Source organism: Microcaecilia unicolor, chromosome 5 (assembly GCF_901765095.1).
Source record: "Microcaecilia unicolor chromosome 5, aMicUni1.1, whole genome shotgun sequence".
Taxonomy (NCBI): domain Eukaryota; kingdom Metazoa; phylum Chordata; class Amphibia; order Gymnophiona; family Siphonopidae; genus Microcaecilia; species Microcaecilia unicolor.
The window spans coordinates 340,568,997-340,588,754 of record NC_044035.1 but is presented as its reverse complement, the minus strand read 5'-3'; the positions used below and the strand labels follow the sequence as shown (position 1 = coordinate 340,588,754).

The 19,758-nt window shown below is 46.9% G+C and overlaps 1 protein-coding gene across 1 annotated transcript; it reads left to right on the top strand.

Annotated features, from left to right (window-relative positions):
* Positions 1 to 842: 842 nt before the first annotated feature.
* On the top strand, positions 843 to 18,049 carry GCSH (glycine cleavage system protein H). Its single transcript, XM_030204509.1, has 5 exons — positions 843 to 1,108; positions 8,761 to 8,840; positions 10,345 to 10,408; positions 14,996 to 15,127; positions 17,305 to 18,049. Exons 1-5 carry the CDS (start codon positions 934 to 936, stop codon positions 17,400 to 17,402), a joined length of 549 nt encoding a protein of 182 aa, XP_030060369.1. The 5' UTR covers positions 843 to 933; the 3' UTR covers positions 17,403 to 18,049.
* Positions 18,050 to 19,758: the final 1,709 nt, after the last annotated feature.

Below are 19,758 nucleotides of genomic sequence, written 5' to 3'. Positions count from 1 at the left end.
GATATACATTTTTTTTTTAAGTAAATGGCTGCATGTGTGCTGATGTGTCATGTGGCGCTTAGATGGCAACTCCAGCTGTGAAGAACTAAGGCCTAAGATGGGCAGACTTGTACAGTCTGTGTCCCATATATCTAGTTTAGGACGGGCTAGAAAGAGCTTTGACTGCAACTCCAGTAGCTAGAATGTAAGGAAAATACTGGGCAGACAATGATCAAGCAGGGCCAGGGGAACACGGTAAGCAGGGTATGCATGGTGGGGTGCTCCACTGGCCACTGCCGCCGCACACTACAACCCTCCCAAGACCTACCTTGATCCTTGAAGGCCGCCCTGGTGGTGTAGTGTTCCCCTCCGAAATGGCCATGCAGCAAGTGGTTTACTTACTACACACCATTTCTTTTCCAGAAAAAATGACAGCCTTTTACCTGCTGTGGTAAAAGGGGACTTCAGCACGCATCAAACACACACGCTGATCCTACTACAGATCCCCTTTTACCGCAGCTTAGCAAAAGAACCCCTAAGTTACTAAAAAAAGATATAAACTAAATCCCAATATTTTTAAATAAATTATCCTTGGTATTCACGTGCATTGCACAAGGTAATGAATATGCATGAGAGAGAGATCCTGAAAAATGAGCCTACTGCTTTTGACACTTGTTATGGTAAACATCTAGGAAAAATCTGAACAAAAAATCCAAGCACGCAATGGGCCAACCCGTTCTGCCTGACTCAGCTCTGGAGGAATCCCCAGCGCGCGCCTTCAGTTTTCTGCACGCGCATTAAACCCTGCGGCCTCAAGCGTTTTCTCCGCGCCCCGCCTCCCCATCCCATCCCATATACTGCGCCTGCGCAGCACAGCACAGCACGAGCTCAACGAGCTGCTGCTGCTCCAGTCCCGGGCCTCGCGCTAAGCCGTTAGGTGCTGCTTGCGGAAAGATGGCGGTGGCGCGAGCGCTCGGCATAGGTGTGAGGAGCGGCCTGGGCAGGTGGTGCACTGTTGCTGCAGCTAAGGCCGCTGCTCCCGCTCCTGTGTTGCTCCCCGTCTATCGGCTGTCGTGGCGTACGTGCAATGCTCGCACCATCCGCACAGGCACATCATCGCTCCTCTCCGGTGAGTTAAGTTTTAGTGACGAGCGCGGGGGGAAGAAGAGGGGGAGCGCGCGCGTACTTGGCGGCGGCAAGGTCCACTTACTTTGATTGGGGGGGGGGGGGGAGAAGTACCTCCGCTATTCTGTCCTTTTCCCTGCGGAAGGTTGGGGTCCGCGGTGATTTCACAGAATTGCAATCCCTGTTGACATTGTGCAGTAGGTACGACTAGATAAACTTGCAGAAATTAAAACAGAGGATATTGCATTTATAAGTCGCCCCCCCCCCCCTCCATCAGCAGCTTTTAATTTGCCTCTGCCATCAGACCTTTGCACCAAACTGTGGCGTCAGGCTCCCTCCCAAAATTCTTAGAAATTGTTACTTGGCTTCTGCTCTTTATTGCCTTGAGGCACCTGTGATTTTAGTGTTTCTAAGCCCGTGGTGGATTGGGCTAGGTTAAAAATCGGGGAGGAGGAGGAATCCACCCAGTAGCTTTCAGAAAGTTAGTAAGAAAAGAAAAGAAAAAAACAACATTCTTGAGATCAAGAAAATGCCTCCCTTGTGCTGGGTGAACTTTGCTACTTTCAGAGAGGGTGGGATGCTGCAACATGTAGTAGCATGAATGGTGCAATGAAACTCCACCTGTTCCAGGAAGAAGTTTTAAGGTCTTTACTTGTGTGGCGGGCTTTTAACATAAACAACCATCCTAATCATAAATAATAAGACTGATCATGAAGTAGACAGAACCGATCTCTTATCACTTTTTACAGTCCAAGCTATATGTGATACCATAAGGACAGTACAAGTGGAAAAGTAGCACATATGAATTTATCTTCTTGGGCAGACTGGATGGACCGTGCAGGTCTTTTTCTGCCGTCATCTACTATGTTACTATTCTCCTTAACAATGTATGTACTCACCTAATGCAATACCATTTGTAATTCTGTCAACCGGAAATGGCAGTCGCCACCACGGTAAATGTAAGCCACATTGAGCCTGCAAATTGGTGGGAAAATGTGAGATACAAATGCTGCAAATAAATAATTAAATACTTCTGTTTGAAACTTAAAACAGAGATCAAAAACACTAAGTAGGCATCTTTTTTTCAGGTTTCTATTGCCAGGCGTATCCAGTATTCACAAAGTAGGAAGTTAAATTCCAGGATGCTGTGGGATTTTATTGTAGATTGACAGTATCGCTGTTATGTTTCTGTTCCTGTTCACATCGGTGATAAGCTGGGAGCCTAGATGGGGTGGCAACTGATGCATCTTCAGAATTAAAAAAAAACCAAAAACCCTTGTCATGTTTAAAAGATGATCATTATCCACCTCTTTCTCCACCTGACGTTCAGGTCGGTGCCAGTGAAGGCAGGCAGTTGGTATGGGGACCCAGTAATCATACACTTCAGTCTCTGCATCAGCTGCTCCACACCTTTCTATACGTCCTGATGATTACAAAGGGGCAGATGCCTTCCTACAAAATTTTAGCTTTTAAATGCAATAAGCAAATAGTATGTAAATTGTGCACTAAAAAGCATGCATGTTCAGAAAAAAAAACTGCACACTCCATGGTAATATTAGTCTTCTGGGCAGTAAAGAGCTGCGTATCTCCATTTCTGTCAGTGTGAGAGGTGTTTGACTCGCATGATGATAGGAAGGGAGACATTTAAAATAAAATTCCACTGGCCCCCAGGTCCCCTTCACACCCAACACCCCCCTCCCATAAAATTTCTGGTGGTCCTGTGAACCTGATCTCACAACCCTACAGAGATCCCACCAAGACACCCTCCCCCCCCCCCAAAAAAAAAAAAACATACCTGGTAGTGTTGTTGACACCCACAAAATAAAATCCTTGGTGGTATAGTGCAGTGGTTCTCAAATCTGTCCTGGGGGACCATCATCAAGTCAGGTTTGAGGATACCCCTAATGAATGTGCATGAGAGAGATTTGCCTATAATGGAGGTGTTAGACATTCAAATCTCTGTCATGCATACTGATCAGAGGTATGCTGAAAAACTGATTGGCTGGTGGTTCTCAAGAACTGGTTTGACAACCACTGGTCTAGTGGACCCTAATCCTCCCCACCCCCCCCCCCCCCAAGTACCTCTCACCTTTGCACCACCATTTTTCAAAACGACAACGCCTGACCCCGCGCACAGCATCCTGTGAAGCACTTCGTGGAGTCAGTCTGCTAGATAAGGGAATTTTTGCCTTATTTGGCAGACCTCCTCTACGCAGTACATTCCAGGATGTACCACTTAGGGCAGTGGTTCCCAAACCTGGTCCTGGAGGCACCCCAGCCAGTCAGGATTTCAGTATATCCACAATGAACATTCATAAGATCGACTTGCAAGCAGTGCATGCAGATCTCTCATAAATATTTATTGTGAGTATCCTGTAAACCTGACTGGCTGGGGTGCCTCCAGGATCAGGTTTGGGAGCCACCGACTTAGGGTTAGACACCTTCATTTTGAAAAATGGCAGTGCAGAGTTAGGAGCGAGTGGTCATTGCTCCTGTCTCTTGAATTAAAGGGTGTATGGAGGAATCAGGGTTCACTAGACTACCAGGGATTTGGGGCGGGGGGGAGAGGATAGGAGTCAAGATCTTAGGGGAGATCCACTAGACAAGGATTTGTTTTGAGTGAGGGACAGGGGTCATCTGTGGGGTAAGGGGTGGAAGTTCAGGAGAGAGGGGATCATCTTTGGGTTGGAGGGGTGAGATCCTTTAAGCCTGCTATGATTTGACACTAACCCCCCCCTCCCCCCATTGTGCTCAGGTTTTCATTCTTCGGTGCACTTCTCTGCGTTTGTGCTGAATAGTGAATTAGCTTTGCTAGCGTGATTTTAAATAGGCTTTGTGCGGGGTTGGCTTTTGTGCAAAAACCCTTCCTATATTGCGCATTCACAGAATGTACGTTAAAGCCGAGCTGAGCCTGCGTACCACTTTAATATATCGACCCACCAAAGGAAAGGCAGCTAAAGGGACAAGAACCCACATGCACTGTGTTCACACCCTGCTGTGCCCCCAAAACTGAGAGAGACATGAGGAAAATTTATTATCCTTGTATAGTGCTGCAGGTGTACACAATAATTTACAGAGACACGTGGAGGGGCATTTTCGATATGACATCTGAGTAGGATTTTGCGCTAAACGTCCCAAATCCAAATAGGAAACATGGCCATTTTCGAAACAGCAAAACATCTTTTTTTTTTTTTTTTTTTTTTTAATGGCCATATGCAAGATGTTTTCATGCTTTGTGCGTTTATCTTTTTGCGCCATTTTTGAAAAAAAAAAAAAAAAGTGTCCAAGTGAAAACTATAGGAAATCAAGCCATTGAGATGCAGAAGGAGCCAGCATTCTTAGTAGGCTGGCCACACATCTCAGGAGACCAAGGGGGCACCCTAGGGGGCACAGCAGTGGACATCATATAAAAGTCTCACGTACACATCTCACCGTTACCTCCTATTACCGTATGCTGAACCCTCCAAACCCACCAACAACCTACTGTACCCATTTGTACACTACTACAAATAGCCCTTATGGGGGAAGGGGGTCACCTATATGTGGATACAGTAGGTTTTGGGGGGGAGTTTGAGAGGGCTCACACTTTTCCACCACAAGTGTAACAGAGTGAGATATGGGCCAGGGTCCTTCTCTCTATAGTGCACTTCACTGACCACTGCACTACAGGGACCTGCTTGCTGCTCTAATAGACCTGGCCACAGGGGCGTATCTGCGTGGGGCCACAGAGGCCTGGGCCCCCGCAGATTTCGCCCTGGCCCCCCTACCGCCGTCAACCCTCCCCTCCGTCGCTTACTTTTGCTGGCGGGGGACCCCAACCCCCGCCAGCCGAGATCCGCTTCCTCCTCCGAGTCCTACCTTTAAAAATATTTCTTCAGCTGGCGGGGGACTCCAACCCCCGCCAGCCGACCCGAGATCTTCTTTAACTTTATTCTATCTTCGTCCTCCGCGTGGCCGGCGTGTTGCTGCTGTTGTGCAAAGCTGAAATCCAGTTTCGGAGTCTGACGTTGCAGCACGTTACGACGTCAGTCAGACTCCGAAACTGGATTTCAGCTTTGCACAACAGCAGCAACACGTCGCCAGCCACGCGGAGGACGAAGATAGAAGAAAGTTAAAGAAGATCTCGGGTCGGCTGGCGGGGGTTGGGGTCCCCCGCCAGCAAAAGTAAGCGATGGCGGGGAGGGAGGGTTGGCAGCGGGAAGGGAGGGGGGTGTCCGGCAATGGGGAGGGGGGGCGGCGGGGGGGGGGCTAAAATGTGCCCCCTCCCTCTGGCTCTGGCCCCCCCCTACCGCTGGAGTCCAGATACGCCCCTGCCTGGCCATAACATCTGAAACTGTCATAGAGGCTGGTAAGTAATACTTTTAATCACATCTCTTGGGGGGGGGGGGGGGGGGTCAGTGACCACTGGGGGAGTAAGGTGGGGTGTCATTCCTGATTCCTTCCAGTGGTCATCTGTTCATTTAGGGCACCTTTTTGTGCCTTATTTGTTCTAAAAAAACAAGTCTAAACCAAAAGGTTCAAGTTTCAGCCCTAGGTGCTTTCGTTTTATTCCATTATGGCTGTAAAACGTCCAAGTGGTTAGGGACGCCCTAAGCCCGCCCCCGACACTCCCCCTCGTGATTTGGACGCAAGGCAGAGGAATTGCATAGATAAGCATCTGCAAAATAGGTTCTGAAAATACTAAATGCTGGTTTATGACACTCTCTGGATGCTTTTCTGTTTCGAAAAGGATCCCCATAGACAATCCTGCTTCTTGAAGTTTACAACCCCATAAAACAAAATACCCAACAATTCATTGTTCTAGAGAAAACAGTGTTTTTGTACTTGTTGACCTAGACTAGACTTCATTATCAAGATTTTCACTGGTATTGCAGGTAAACGGCAGCTGATATATCATTATTTGATCATTACTAGGGTTTCTTTAATACTAAGGTTTCACATATAGGTACTATGTGGGGGGGGGGGGGGTTACTGTGGCTCCCATTTCTGTTGGGATGGGGGTGTCTTGGCTGGTAATACGCTTCTCAGTGCATCTGTTTAAGTATATCGAGGATAATTTTATAAAGCTTGGAAAATAGCTCAGGAAATTGCACAGGATTATACTTACATAAAAAGTAGAGCACAGAAAAGATATTTCATAAATGTAGGTGCTGTGCAAAATTTGTCAAGATACACATGTACTTCTAAAATATGCAAGTAGAGAGAGAGGCGCCTTCCATGGGGATGTGGAGGACACATATGATAGAACTCTTGAAAATGGAGAGATGTGGTATAAACAACTTTGACACAACAGAAGGCAAAATCCTACAGCGAACATGGGAGCGATTTTGGGACACATTACAGCCCAGAGCGAGAAGCAGAATCCTTAATTAAAGTATCTGACATGATTATGACTGTGCCAGTACAGATCCGTGAAAACCAAGGCAATAAGAAATTTTTCTTTTACATGAATAAAAAAGACAAATGTATAGAATAAATGAACATTTAACATGGCATTTACCGCAGGAGAACGCAAAATTAACAGTGTGGGCATGCCGACGAAATCCGAGACACATTTTTCGCTAACAAATTCGACAAAAAACGATGAAATCCGAAGTCAATGAAAACCGAGGTTTCACTGTAGTTGGGGAAGGCTGGGTTGTGTTGGGGGGGGGGGGGGGGGGGAAGGGCAGCATTGGGAGGAGGGGTGGATTGGGTAGGGGGGAGATAGATGAGGGTGGTGGGATGGTTAACAGTTTGTGTAAGTTGTATGGCCAGAGTTTTGTTGAGATTTGCTTCATGTATTTGTTATGTGCCCAGGGCCGGTCTTAGCAAGTGCGGGGCCCTGTGCAGACCAATTTGAGGGGCACCCACCCTAGCTCCACCCCCACCCTAGCTCCAGGGCCGGCAACCCCGAGCTCCAGGGCCCGGCCCCCCCCCCCCCCCCTCCGAGCTCCAAGGCTCCTTCCTCCTTCCCAGCTCCAAGGCCGGCCTCCCTCCCTCCTTCCCAGCTCCAAGGCTCCCCTCCTTCTGAGTTCCAGTCCCTCTCCCTCTGAATTTTAAAAGTTACCTCAGGTTACAGGCAACGGCAGGCGTGAAAAGCCTGCGAGCTGCTCGGCGCTTCAGGAGCCTTCCTTTCTCTCTCTCAGCTCTGGTCCCGCCCTCATTTCCTGTTTCCACGAGGGCGGGACCAGAGCTGATAGAGGGAAGGATCCTGAAGGGCCGAGCAGCTCGCACGCTTTTCACTCCTGCCGCTGCCTGTAAAGCGACGAGGTAACTTAAAATTCAGAGGGAGGGGGACTGGAACTCGTAGGAGGCGGAGGTGCGCTGCACAGGGCCTCATTGAGCGCGAGGCCCTATGCAATCGCCTCGCCCTAAGACTGGCCCTGTAAGTGCCATACAATAAATATGATTGAAATATAACATATCAAACATATAAACAGCGAGTGACTGTACTCACTCGCAAATGCGCAGTAGAGACTTCCCTGTCTGTCCCGCCCCCGTGTCAATACGTGATGACGGGGGGGACGGGACAGAGAGGGAAACTGCGCTGCCGAGGTTGCTACCCCTCCCACTCGGAGCCGCCGCCACCCCTCCACCCGGCCCGGGCCCTCTCTTCCCTTCTGAACTTACACATCCATTCGCCGAACGCAGCAACGCACATCAGCTGAGCTGCCCCTTCCTTCTCTGCCTGTGTCCCGCCCTCGCTGACGTTACGTACCAGGAGGGCGGGGCCACAGGCAGAGAAGGAAGGTCCCACGGCAGCTCAGCTGATGTGCCTTGCTGCGTTCCGCAAATGGATGTGTAAGTTCAGAAGCGAAGAGAGGGCCTGGGCCAGGTCGAGGGGTGGCGGCGGCGGCGACTCCGAGGGGGGGGGGAGCGGGTGGCGACCTCGCGGGGGGGGGGGGGGGGGAGGAAAACCCCAATACCAGCCCGTTTTTACGGGCTCAATGGCTAGTGAAAGTAGAATACATGATTACTATTGTAGGTGCCTCAAGCAGATGTAAATTTGTGCAAGAACATTTGTGCGCTAGTGGGGATAGGTCTGGTTGCCTATTTTATAAAGGTCCATTGGTGTTTATCTTCATAAAATATGCATGTTTTTGGAAATTTTTATAGATGCCCTGTTATAAATGTACCCCCTCAGATGGTAGTTTTCAAACCTGCTATCATTGCTTCAGTGTACAGGCACTTCTAAACAGAATACTTCCAGCTTGAAAACTGCCCAAGGTGCCTCGTGCATTTTTGTGGGGTTTTTTTTGTGGGTACTCTTTCAATCAGAGCCCAATGGCATTGTTTTCTCACCTTTCCTAACCCCACCTGTAGAAACACCTGTGTTACAATGCAAGTAAAATTACACACATTGTTGAACAACGCATACACTTAGTGTACACAGGTATCCCATTTCCCATGTAAAATATTTACTTGCAGAAATAGCTTTGAAAATTGCTCTCTTTGTGGTGAAGCTTGGGATGGGGGAAATCTGAAGTGCTAGTATTAATCAGTGTTGTTCAACTTGGGACATTTTGCAATATTTTCCATGCCAAAATCAATAAAGTGAAATTCTTGTTTGCAGGACCTTCAGGTCTTAGAAAAAAAATCACTTATTGCACAACCACTGTATTTTTTAAAAATCTTTATTTTAAAAATAAAATAACCACATTTTGTTTCTTTTAGCTCGTAAATTCACAGATAAGCATGAATGGATATCTGTCGAAAGTGGTATTGGAACAATAGGAATCAGCAGTTTTGCGCAGGTGAATGATTTATTGGCCTTTCTGTCCTGTGTTTCTATAAATCATTTCTCTGTTTCTGCCCTTGTTCTTTGGATTCATTTTACCATGGTTTTTATCAGGTCTTTACACTTTGAACTTGAATCTGTCTCTGAAGTTACTCTTCATGCTGCTTCAGCGCCCCCTTCCGAAATGTTTTTTCCCTTTTATTTATAAAGTTTTAAATTACAATCAAGCATAAAACTTGTACAGAAAAGTTACCTGGTTCCGTTATACAGTATATAAAATCGAAATTTTACATTAAGGAACATATAAGGAAATTATTTCACCAGATTATACTCAAGTCCACAGTTGAATGTGGTATATATGGATATTTAACTCAAATATTTAGAAAAACTAAACAGGAATTTGCTGATTCCCAAAGAAGGTTCCACTTTATTACACAGAGCTATTCTCACCCCTCCCCTTCCGAAAAAAATTTTTCTTTTTCTTTTTTTTTTTCTCGTCAGGATCTGTTGGGCACCATGAATCTTCACTGCCAGCTATCCACCCACCCTGAACATACGTAGTCTGGTCTTTGCAATGATAGTCCTTAGATCAGAGGCCATACACCAGGGCTCCCTCTGGAACCTTGCAATCATGGTTCCTGGATCTGGCAGCTAGGGTGTTGCTCTTGCATATAGGGAGGGGATAGGGGAATGGGACTGTTAATGTTACCCCTGTAGCATCCACATCCAACCCAGAGTGCAGAAGTCTGACTTGCACTGGAAGGTCCTTGCATCGTTCTTCATCTTCTTGTTGGAGTGGGGGAGATTAAATCACAGTATTAATGTTCCTTTTTTTTTTTTTGCAGTAAAGCAGTGTGGTTGCCTTAGGCATATTTTCAAAGCACTTTGGGAGGCTAAGTTCCATAGGTTTCTACGGAACTTTGGGAGGCTAAGTGCTTTGAAAATGAGCTTGTTTGTCCACCTAAATGCAAAGAAATACAGGTTAACAAATTAAAAAATAAATAAATGTAAGGATATACTTGATAGTCCAGTTAAGATATGTTTTTTTTTTATTTTTGTTTTGTGATGAAGCCAGACTGAGGTTTTAATCTTATTTTGGGAACCTGCGAGTAGCTACTGGAAAGCAAACTGAGCGCAGTCAGTTTGCTCAGCAAATACCATCATTTTGCACATTACAAAATGTGCGGTGCTTGAGATCTGCTACTGAGTTTTGTTTTGCAGGGGTTGAATCAGATGGGACTCTTTCTGTAGTCCACAGGATGGCCTTGCATGTTCCAAGATGCTTTTTTTTTTCTCTCTCTCTCTCCATTTTCTTCCTTTTGCAAAACAGATGAAATAAAAATGTTGACTACCATGTAAACCTGTCAAGTGTGTTCAGAAAATAGCAGGGACAAGATACATCCGTCTGTTTTTACTATCTGGTTGCATAAGAAAACACTCTATTTATATACCAAAGTAATATTAACATTTCAAGGACATTTGTTCTGTATTGACTGTTGACACTGCTGCGTTACCCCTAGGAAGCACTAGGAGATGTGGTATACTGTGGTCTTCCAGAAGTCGGTACAAAGCTGAATAAATCAGGTGAGTATTTGTGCTTTATTTAAACTATTATCACAACTGACCGTTTTTTGCCTGTCACTTCCATCTCTTATAATAATTTTTGTATTTATAAATAGGGTTTCTGACTTTAGGTTTAAGTTGATGAAATAGACCTAATACTAAATGTACCCTGAAAAAGCACTTTTCCTTTTCATCCTGCTAGACTAGTCCAAACAAATATGTTGACCCCCCACTACCAGGTAGAGATTCTGAACTGTTCCAGTGACTTCACCAGTATAAGGGCTGGTGCAGGCTGGAACACCTCATTAATTGCCATTTCAAGAAATACCATGATTCCTGTTGTTATTTAACGTCACAAATACCATTAGACCCGAGGGGTCTCGGCTGCCTTTGTTTAAAGCAAGGCGTAGTGCCCCCCTGGGTGCACGGAGCCGCTCCAAGGGATCATGTGCGAAGATCCCAGCGGGGTGCGAGCAGGGTACAGCGGGAAATTTTCCCGCCGCGCGACTGCACCCCGCTGGGGTGGGTGGGGAAAAGAAAAGGGTATATAACCCTAAAACGGAGCCTGGACATCCTCTTTCGGCACCCAACCCCCCCCCCCCCCCCTCCCCAAAAAGAAAGTTGACGCGATCACATATGTACTATGTCGCAGCTTTGGCGGGGTACCCAAGCCTGAGGGAGTAAGCTAAGCAGCCGGGATAGCTGCGCTTACGGTTGAGCTCCCTTGCTGTGCGGCGGGGAGCTCTGTAGCTAGTTGGTCAGTCTTGCTAATAACAGCGGACTGGGAAGAGGTGGGATAATATGGGATACAAATGCAATAAAAAAAAAATTCTCTACCTCCCACAGATGGCATAGGTTAGGCTGGTGCAGTAGGGTAAGATGGGGGAGACCTGACTCCTTGGGGAGCAGCCCACATCCTGTGTTCCTTGAGGTGAGACACTGGGGCATACAGTTCACGGTGTTTACCCCAGTTGAGCCAGGAGGGCTCAGATCTCCTGTCCTGCACACTTTAGCCCACAGGTTCTAGCTCACTGAGGTATGCTGGCATAGACCCCTACGGGGCTCCTGTCAGCAGGGGGTTGTAGGCTCTGCCCCCCCCCCCCCCCCCCCCCTGCAGAGACAGAAAAAATAGAATTTGATTCCTTTCTTCCAGCCTTGTCTGGGAGAATAAAGCATATTTGGGGGGGGGGGGGGGGGGGTGGTGGAATCAAGCTGAAGGCTGTGCTGGCACTGTGCAGGACCCATTGATGGTGATCAGGAGGAAGGCAGACTCAGTCTCAGCAGTTGGTGAGTCCAGGGCTGAGATCCCAGAGGAGGTGAGATTGGGTGCTCGGGACTGGTGCAAATGTGGGACCTGTGGGAGCCAGCAGCTTAGTAGCACTGCTGGCTCCTTTTGATCTGTTTGCAGTGGGACTCACTCATTTTTGCCGTTGTTGGGTGGTGATCCTGCCAGGGATTTGGAGCAGGGGGCAGCTGTACATGCTGGTAGCATGGCAGCTGCGAGTCTTCTACCTTTGGCAGGAATGGATGCTATTTTGGCACCATCCCACCAAAGTGCATGGGGAAGACTCCCGCCAGTGGTGGAGAGTTAGCGAGATGAGGGGGTGCGTGTCGCAGCTGACTGCCCCTTACAGACAGGCGGTTTTGCAGTCGAGGGGATCCCAGTATCTGGTTCAGGCTATTGCAGATGTTGCCCGTGGCCTTCTGGCAGGCTGGATGGGTCGGGAGTTGAGAGACCGTCCCTAGCAGAAGATGGGGACCTTAATTCCAGGGTCACAGGGGCCTGTGGTAGTAGCATATGGTGGTTATGACTGCACCACTGGGCAGCTGATTCAGCCTCCAAAATGTTTTAAGCAAGTTGTCCTTTAGGGGCCACCGTCTCCTCTAGGAGAAGCTGGTAAAGGGTTTTGGTGAAGAGAAGCTCCAGAGGCTTGAGCTAGGGACCGGGGCCCATTCCACCTGAACAGAAGATTGGGGAGTACTCTCAGGCACAAAGTCTCAGAAGACTTAGCATTTCGGGGAACACAGAAAGCAGTGGACCTGGGACCTGCTTCCAGTGCCCTAAACCCTAATGATGGTGTGCCAGGCCCCTCAGAGGTGAGGGTGGGTGGCAGGTCTCGGCCTCTTTTCACACCTCCAAGCAGAGAGTGTTGGAAGTGGACTTGCAGGAGTTTTCCATATGCCTTTCAGATGCCTTTGTGATGTCCCTGGCAAAAAGAGAGATGGTTCAGGCTATTGTACAGCATTTGCTACAGCTAGGGGCAGTGGAGCCCGTACTGTGCCAGGAAGAGGGGTCATGAATGTTCTATCTATTTAATAGTTCCTAAAAAGGGTGTCTCCTTTTGCCCCCATCCTGGACCTCAGAGAGTCAGTGCCACCCTCCTGTTCCCTTGTTTTCAGATTAAGGCCCTGCGCTCAGTAATTGCAGCAGTCGGACCAGGTGAGTTCTTCACCACTCTGATCTTTTGGAGGTGTAATTTTACGTTCTCTTCTGAGAACGATACAAAATGTTTCTCTGCTTCTGCAGTCCAGGCAGGTATTTCCAGTTCAGAGCCTTGCTTTACAACAGCCCAAGCCTTCTCCAGGGTTGCGGCAATGGCTTTCTCCTCAGGCAGGGTGTCTATGTTCATCCCTGTTTGGACAACTGGCTGACTCAGGCAGACTTGAAGCTGACTCTAGCCAAGCTATGGTGGCCGTGATTGGGGGGAGCAGCTTGGCTGGGAGGTGAACTATCCTAAGAGCCAGCTAGTCACGCTGCAAGTCATGGAGAATCTCGGACTACTACTACTAATAGCATTTATATAGCGCTACCAGACGCACGCAGCACTGAACACTTGACATAGAGAGACAGTCCCTGCTCAAAGAGCTTACAGTCTAGGTAAAACGGACAGACAAGACATTACGGGCAAGGGAAATACAGGGTAAAGAGAACAGGGGAGGAGGAGGGCAAATGAGTAGTGATTAGGAGCCAAAGGCAATAGTGAAAAGGTGAGCTTTCAGCATAGATTTTAAAACAAATAGAGATGGAGCTAGATGTATGGGTTCGGGAAGACTGTTCCAGGCATAAGGCGCCGCAAGACAAAAGGAACGAAGTATTTTTGTGCTAACCAGTTAGCCCAACGCAGGCTTGCCGCTCTTCCGGGACTACTGCCGGGCCAATGCGGCCATCGGCGGTAGTCCCGCCACAAGCGCACGCCATTTCAAGGGGGGGGGGGGAAAACCCGCCGTGCAAGCCATTTCCGGGGTAACCCGGCGGTAATTGGGTATTGCCGCCTGCTACCTGGTTACCGCTGGGTTAGTGCCGGAGCCCTTATCGCCACCTCAGTGAGTGGCGGTAAGGGTTCCCCGTTGCATAGCTATGCGGTAAGAGTTCTCTCACCGCATGGCCATGTGTGCCTGGGGTCCTTTTTACCTGCTGCGGTAAAAAGGACCCTGGCCCACGGGTAAAATGACCCCTGCCACTAGCACGGGGCCCATTGTTTTTCTGGAGCTTGGTAAAAGGACCCCTAAGTCCTACGATATGCCATTTTAAGCTGCTTTAGGCAAACGTTGGCATCTAACACAGCTTAGTAAAAGGGCCTCAAAGTTAGGGGCTGTTTTTGTACATCCTATTTGTGTGAACTGGCCTGGCAGGATGGAAAAGGTGGTGAAATTTAATGTCCTTTCCATTAATCCTGTTAGACCAGTCCAGGATATGCTCTGGAAGACTGCAGTGCTGGGGTGTCTCAGGGATCGCTGTACTCTTCCTTGTAAAAAAAAAAACCAAAAAACACATTTCTATAGTTCATGGCAGTGGTAAGGATTAAATTTCTGCAGAGATTTCCCTAAAGGTGTTTTAAGATAGTGAACTACTTGGCAACAGTATACTGAAGGATTCCAGCCTGCACCAGCTGTTATATTATTATTATTAACATTTGTATAGCGCTACCAGATGCTCGCAACGCTGAACACCTGACATAGAGAGACAGTCCCTGCTCAATAGAGCTTACAATCTAAAAATAATACAGACAAACAAGACAAGGGCGAGGGAAGTACTGGGTGAGAAGGAACAAGGGCAGGCAATTGAGTAGTAGCTAGGAGCCAAAGCAGTGGGGAAAAGGTGGGTTTTCAGTATAGATTTGAATACAGTACTGTTGAGTCCATCAGAACCGTTCAGAATTTCTGCCTCCATCTGCTGGTAGAGGGACACAACTCATTGTCTGAACTGGTCTAGCAGAATTCAAGGAAAGAAAATTAACAGGTATGAATAAATGTCATCATAAATATCAAATTGTGTTTTGTTTTTTTACCTCAAACAATTTCTAAGTATCTGCAAATAAACACTCAAATCCAAGAACCTCTATTATACTTTATGGTTATATAGCATGGGCTTGTCTTTTACCATATGGTATAAACTGTTCACTTTCAAAAGAGCAAGTTTTGTAAACAAAATTATGGTTGCTGCAGAGTATCTCCAGCATAATCCTGCCAGACAGACCTGACTAAATGTCTGGAATCTTATACTGGTGTTGGCAATCATTCATGCCACATTACTTGAGCATTTTTTGAGCTATGTTTCAATTTTTTTTCTTTTGTTTCCTCTCCCCCCCCCCCCCCCCCCCCCCCCAGATGAATTTGGAGCTTTGGAAAGTGTGAAGGCAGCTAGCGAGCTTTACTGCCCTGTGACAGGGAAAGTAACAGAAATTAATACAGCTCTTACAGATAATCCAGGACTCATCAACAAATCATGTTATCAGGATGGTAAGAGTCTGACTTGGATTACTTTCATTTTCTGAGAATATGCACACAACTATTTCAGCATTTCTTCACGTAACCTTGAAGCTTCAGCAGCCCTTTTGAGACTCCCCATATTTATATGTAACTAGTAAAAAAAGGCCCGTTTCTGGCACAAAAGAAATGGGCGCTAGCAAGGTTTTCCTCTGAGTGTGTATGTTTGAGAGAGTCTATGTGAGAGTGACTGTGTGAGAGAGAGAGAGAGAGTGAATGTGCGAGTGTGTGTGTGTGACAGAGAGAGAGTGAGACTGGGTGCGAGTGTGTCTGTGAGAGAGTTCCAGGGTCCCCCCTCCCTCCCTCTGAGTTCCAGGGTTGTCCCCTCCTTTCCTCCCTGCCTCTGAGTTCCAGGGTCGTCCTCTCCCTGCCTCCCTCCGAGTTTCAGGGTCCCCTCCCTCCCCTTCATTAATCCATATGCAGGCAACGTCCTCTGTGCCCTGCCCCCTCCATCCATCCATGTGCAGCATCTCTCCCCTGGCCCCTCCACCTCCCTCCGAGTTCCAGGGTCCCATGGAACTGGGAGGGAGCGGGGACGGAGAATGTTGGAGGAGTGACGTCAGGTGGTTACAATCCCAGTGACACACATTGGAACGTTGGAGAAGTGATGTCAGCAGGTGGTTACGATCCCAGTGAGACACATTGGAATGTTGGAGGAGCAAATTATTATATTAGATTTTTTAACGATTGAGACACATGCCTTGTTTTAACTGAGGGTCCAAGAACTAAAAGTGACTTGTCTGAGGTCATACAGAGATCTAAACTTGCAGCTTCATCTGCAGTGAATTTCAGTGATCCAATCTAGTAAACTGGCAAATGACCTTTAGGAAACTTTTTAAAAGCTCAGTCAAAAGTAGTGCATATTTTGAAAGAAAATCTGTTTTTCCACCTGCAAAATAATCCTTCATATTCTGTTTCTTGCCTGATCAGTGAAGCTATTACCACCCTCCCATCCAGTTGTGGCTGCCAACCCTTTGTATTTATACCAGTGTTCTCCGTTGTAAGGTCTGAGGGCCAGCACCATCATGGATGTTTCTCCGTCATGTCTGCAGCACCAATTTTCCAGCTCGAGCATCACTTTTTCTGTTGCATCCTTGTATTATTCTTTGTTATTTCCATATTTGTTAGTACACAGAGCAATGCGCAAGTTCATTTACCTGGTGTCTCAAAAGTCCCTTTTCTGCCAAAGAGCCTACAAGTTGGACTTAAACACAAGCAGCAGTATTGATTCTTGGTGCATAATTCTAATTGTAGGGTTCTGGCCCATGCGCTTTTGGAACCAAATTAATTTGTATCATCCTTTTGTAAACTCTTTATTTAGGTACAGAATAACAGAAGGATGTACTAGCTTTTACCAAGCACGCTTTGCTTAAGCCTCCTGTGTTTTAGCACCAGTTACGAGCACTGCTGCTGTATGAGACTGAGGCATCTCCAGAGCAGGGGTGCGCTGCTGTGGGGCCACGGGGGCCAGGGCCCCCGTAGATTTGGCCCTGGACCCCCCTACCGACGACCCTCTCGCCCCCCCCCCCCGCCTGCCCGCTCACTCGCCGTCGCCTGTGCTGGCGGGGACCCCATTCGACCCCCCCACCCCCCCCCCCCCCCCCCCCCCGCCTGCCCGCTCACTTGCCGTCGCCAGTGCTGGCGGGGACCCCATCCCCCGCCAGCCAAAGTCTTCTTCCTTCCTTTCAGGTTTCTGAGTCTGACGTCATGCAGGACATCAGACTCAGAAACCTGACAAGAAGGAAGAAGACTTTGGCTGGCGGGGGATGGGGTCCCCGTCAGCACAGGTAAGCGATGGCGAGCAAGGTCTGTTTGCGTTCTCATCGTCTGTATATTAATTCTTAGATATTAGATACTTAGCAGCACTGAAACTGCTTGGTTCAGGCCTTCATAAGTACAAAGTACACCTCCACCAACAGGTCGATAGGGTCATCGGCGATGGTGGGGTGGGGGGGGGGAGGCTAAAATGTGCCCCCTCACCTCGGCTCTGGCCCCCCCCCCCCCCCCACTACCGCTGAAGGTCAGATATGCCCCTGCTCCAGAGCCTTGCCTGGCTTTCAGTACCAAGTCTCTGGGCCAGGCCATGTACTTGTGCTCTGACCTGAAGCCCTCGGTAAAATGCACTGCCTGTGTTTTCTTTTCTCTTACAGGCTGGCTGATAAAAATGACGGTGGATATCTCTGCAGAGCTTGATGACCTGATGAGCGAAGATGCATATGAAAAGTACATAAAATCCTTGGAGGACTGACCCGGGACCTTGAAAATGAAATTGCCCAAAATACTTAGTCTCCCATAGTATGTCACACGTTAATGGTGTTACAGAAGGTTTGATATTTTTTGAAGACTTCAAAATTTTCATATCATAGAGCCAAATTATGGGCAGCAAGCTTATTTTTTAATAATAATAAATCTATTCCTGGATTGTGTGTAAAAAGGACCAGCACCTTGAACTGCTTGTGAGCAATTTTGGGAAAGAATGCTTGAAACCTGCACCTTTTGCACACCTCAGTTAGCAGTTTCTTTTCTTCTGTTAATTTTCCTAATTATTTCATAATACAAATGTTTTAATTCTTAGTGCTTTCCCTGGGTGCAACAGGAGAGGAAGAATGTAAAAAAGAAAAGGGTAATCTGACACTGTGATAGGCAATAACCTTACCTGCAATGCCATAGCTGTAAAATACCTTATTTTTTTTCCTTTTGATACTATATTTAAATTACTAATTGTACAGGGATTAATTGTGTGGATGCCATTACACTGGAGCCCGTCTTTGTAATCTTCAGACAGTTTTGTCATTTACTGCCTTAAGTCTATGTAGCCGCAGCTGATAGATACAGCCAGTGTCTTGTACTGGAGAAGAAGATGGTGATAAATAAAAACTGTCTTCTACAACCCCACCAGCTGTTTGCAACATCTGATCAGCTTATGCAATGGTTCTTTAACTAGAGACAGATCAGTACTAATCAGAAAAATGAAGCAAAATGTAGAGCAAGGCTATACCTCCCGGCCTATCCTTCAAGCACTTAGGAGTGGTCAAGGGTGATTCAGGCCTATAAGACCATCCAAGATGGATTTTTGCTAAGCTTAGGATAGTTGTAGAGTTTGCTCAGGCGATATATAGGGTTCCCCTTCATCTTGACATTCTGGGTCAAGTCAGAGCGCAAAAGCTTGGAACAATATACAGGTAATCCCACAATGTTACGTCCTATTTCTGACAGTGGCCGATCCGGGTCGCCGGTACCTAACGGGATCCTAAAGAGTGACAAGATTCCAGAATCCCAAAGAGCGCACGTGCCATGCTACCAGTCCCAGCGATAGGTGGTGGCTTTTCCCATGTCTACCTTAATGATGGTTTGTGGACTTTTCCTCCAGGAATTCGTCTAAATTGTGTTTTTTTTTTAACCCAGCTAAATAACTGCTTTTACTCCAGCCCTGAGTCCCAGAGCTTAACCAACTAAAGTTCAAGTTCGATTTAATTTTGATATACTGCAAAGTCATGGTATAATATCAAAGCAGTTTCCAAAGTTGATATAATGGGGGAGGTAGCTGCCAATGAACAAAAATAAAAAGAGCCAACAAAAGGAAACTACTACAGGAAAAGCAATTACCATTTTACAACAGTTAGTGGAAGAAAAGCATGCTGGGCAGACTTATACAGTCTGTGCCAGAGCCGGTGGTGGGAGGCGGGGCTGATGGTTGGGAGGCGGGGATAGTGCTGGGCAGACTTATACGGTCTGTGCCCTGAAAAGGACAGGTACAAATCAAGGTAAGGTATACACAAAAAGTAGCACACATGAGTTGTCTTGTTGGGCAGACTGGATGGACCGTGCAGGTCTTTTTTTTCTGCCGTCATCTACTATATGAAAGCGGCGATGATAATGCCTCTATTTAAGTCTCTGTTGAGGCCCCATTTAGACTACTGGATGCCACACCTTCAAAAAGATATAAGCAGTATGGAGTTAGTCCAGAGGGCGGGTACTAAAATGGTCAGTGGGCTTCATCATAAAGTATATAGAGACAGACTCATAGATCTTGATATGTTTTTTAAGTTGGAAGAAAGACAAGAGAGAGGAGATATGACTGAGACACTTAAATATCTACATGGCATAAATGCATAGGAGGCAGGTCTCTTTCAACTGAAAGGATTCTTTGGCATGAGAAGGCATAAGATGACGTTGAAGGGGGAGATCGACTCAAAAATAATCTAAAGAAATACTTCTTTACAGAAAGGGTGGTGGATGCACGGAACAACCTCCCGGTGGAGACAAGGACTATATCTGAATTCAAGAAACCTTTGGGGAGGAGGAGCTGGTAGATGATATGGATGGGCAATATGGCCTTCTATGATGTGACATGTAGATTTTCTAGTCTCTGAAACATCTGACTAGGGGGAAGGGGAAGCCAATTGGTTTGAGTGAAAAAAAAATGTGAAATCTAAGCATATTAATGCATCACTTCAAACAAAATTTTGTCTAAACATGATTTGTTCACTTATTTGCTGTATTGGTATTGAACTCTTAGCCTTCCTAAAGACCTGGCTCACATGCAAAAGTTCCAAGACCAAAATAATTTTTTTTTTTAAAGTTATACCTTTTGTATACCTTTT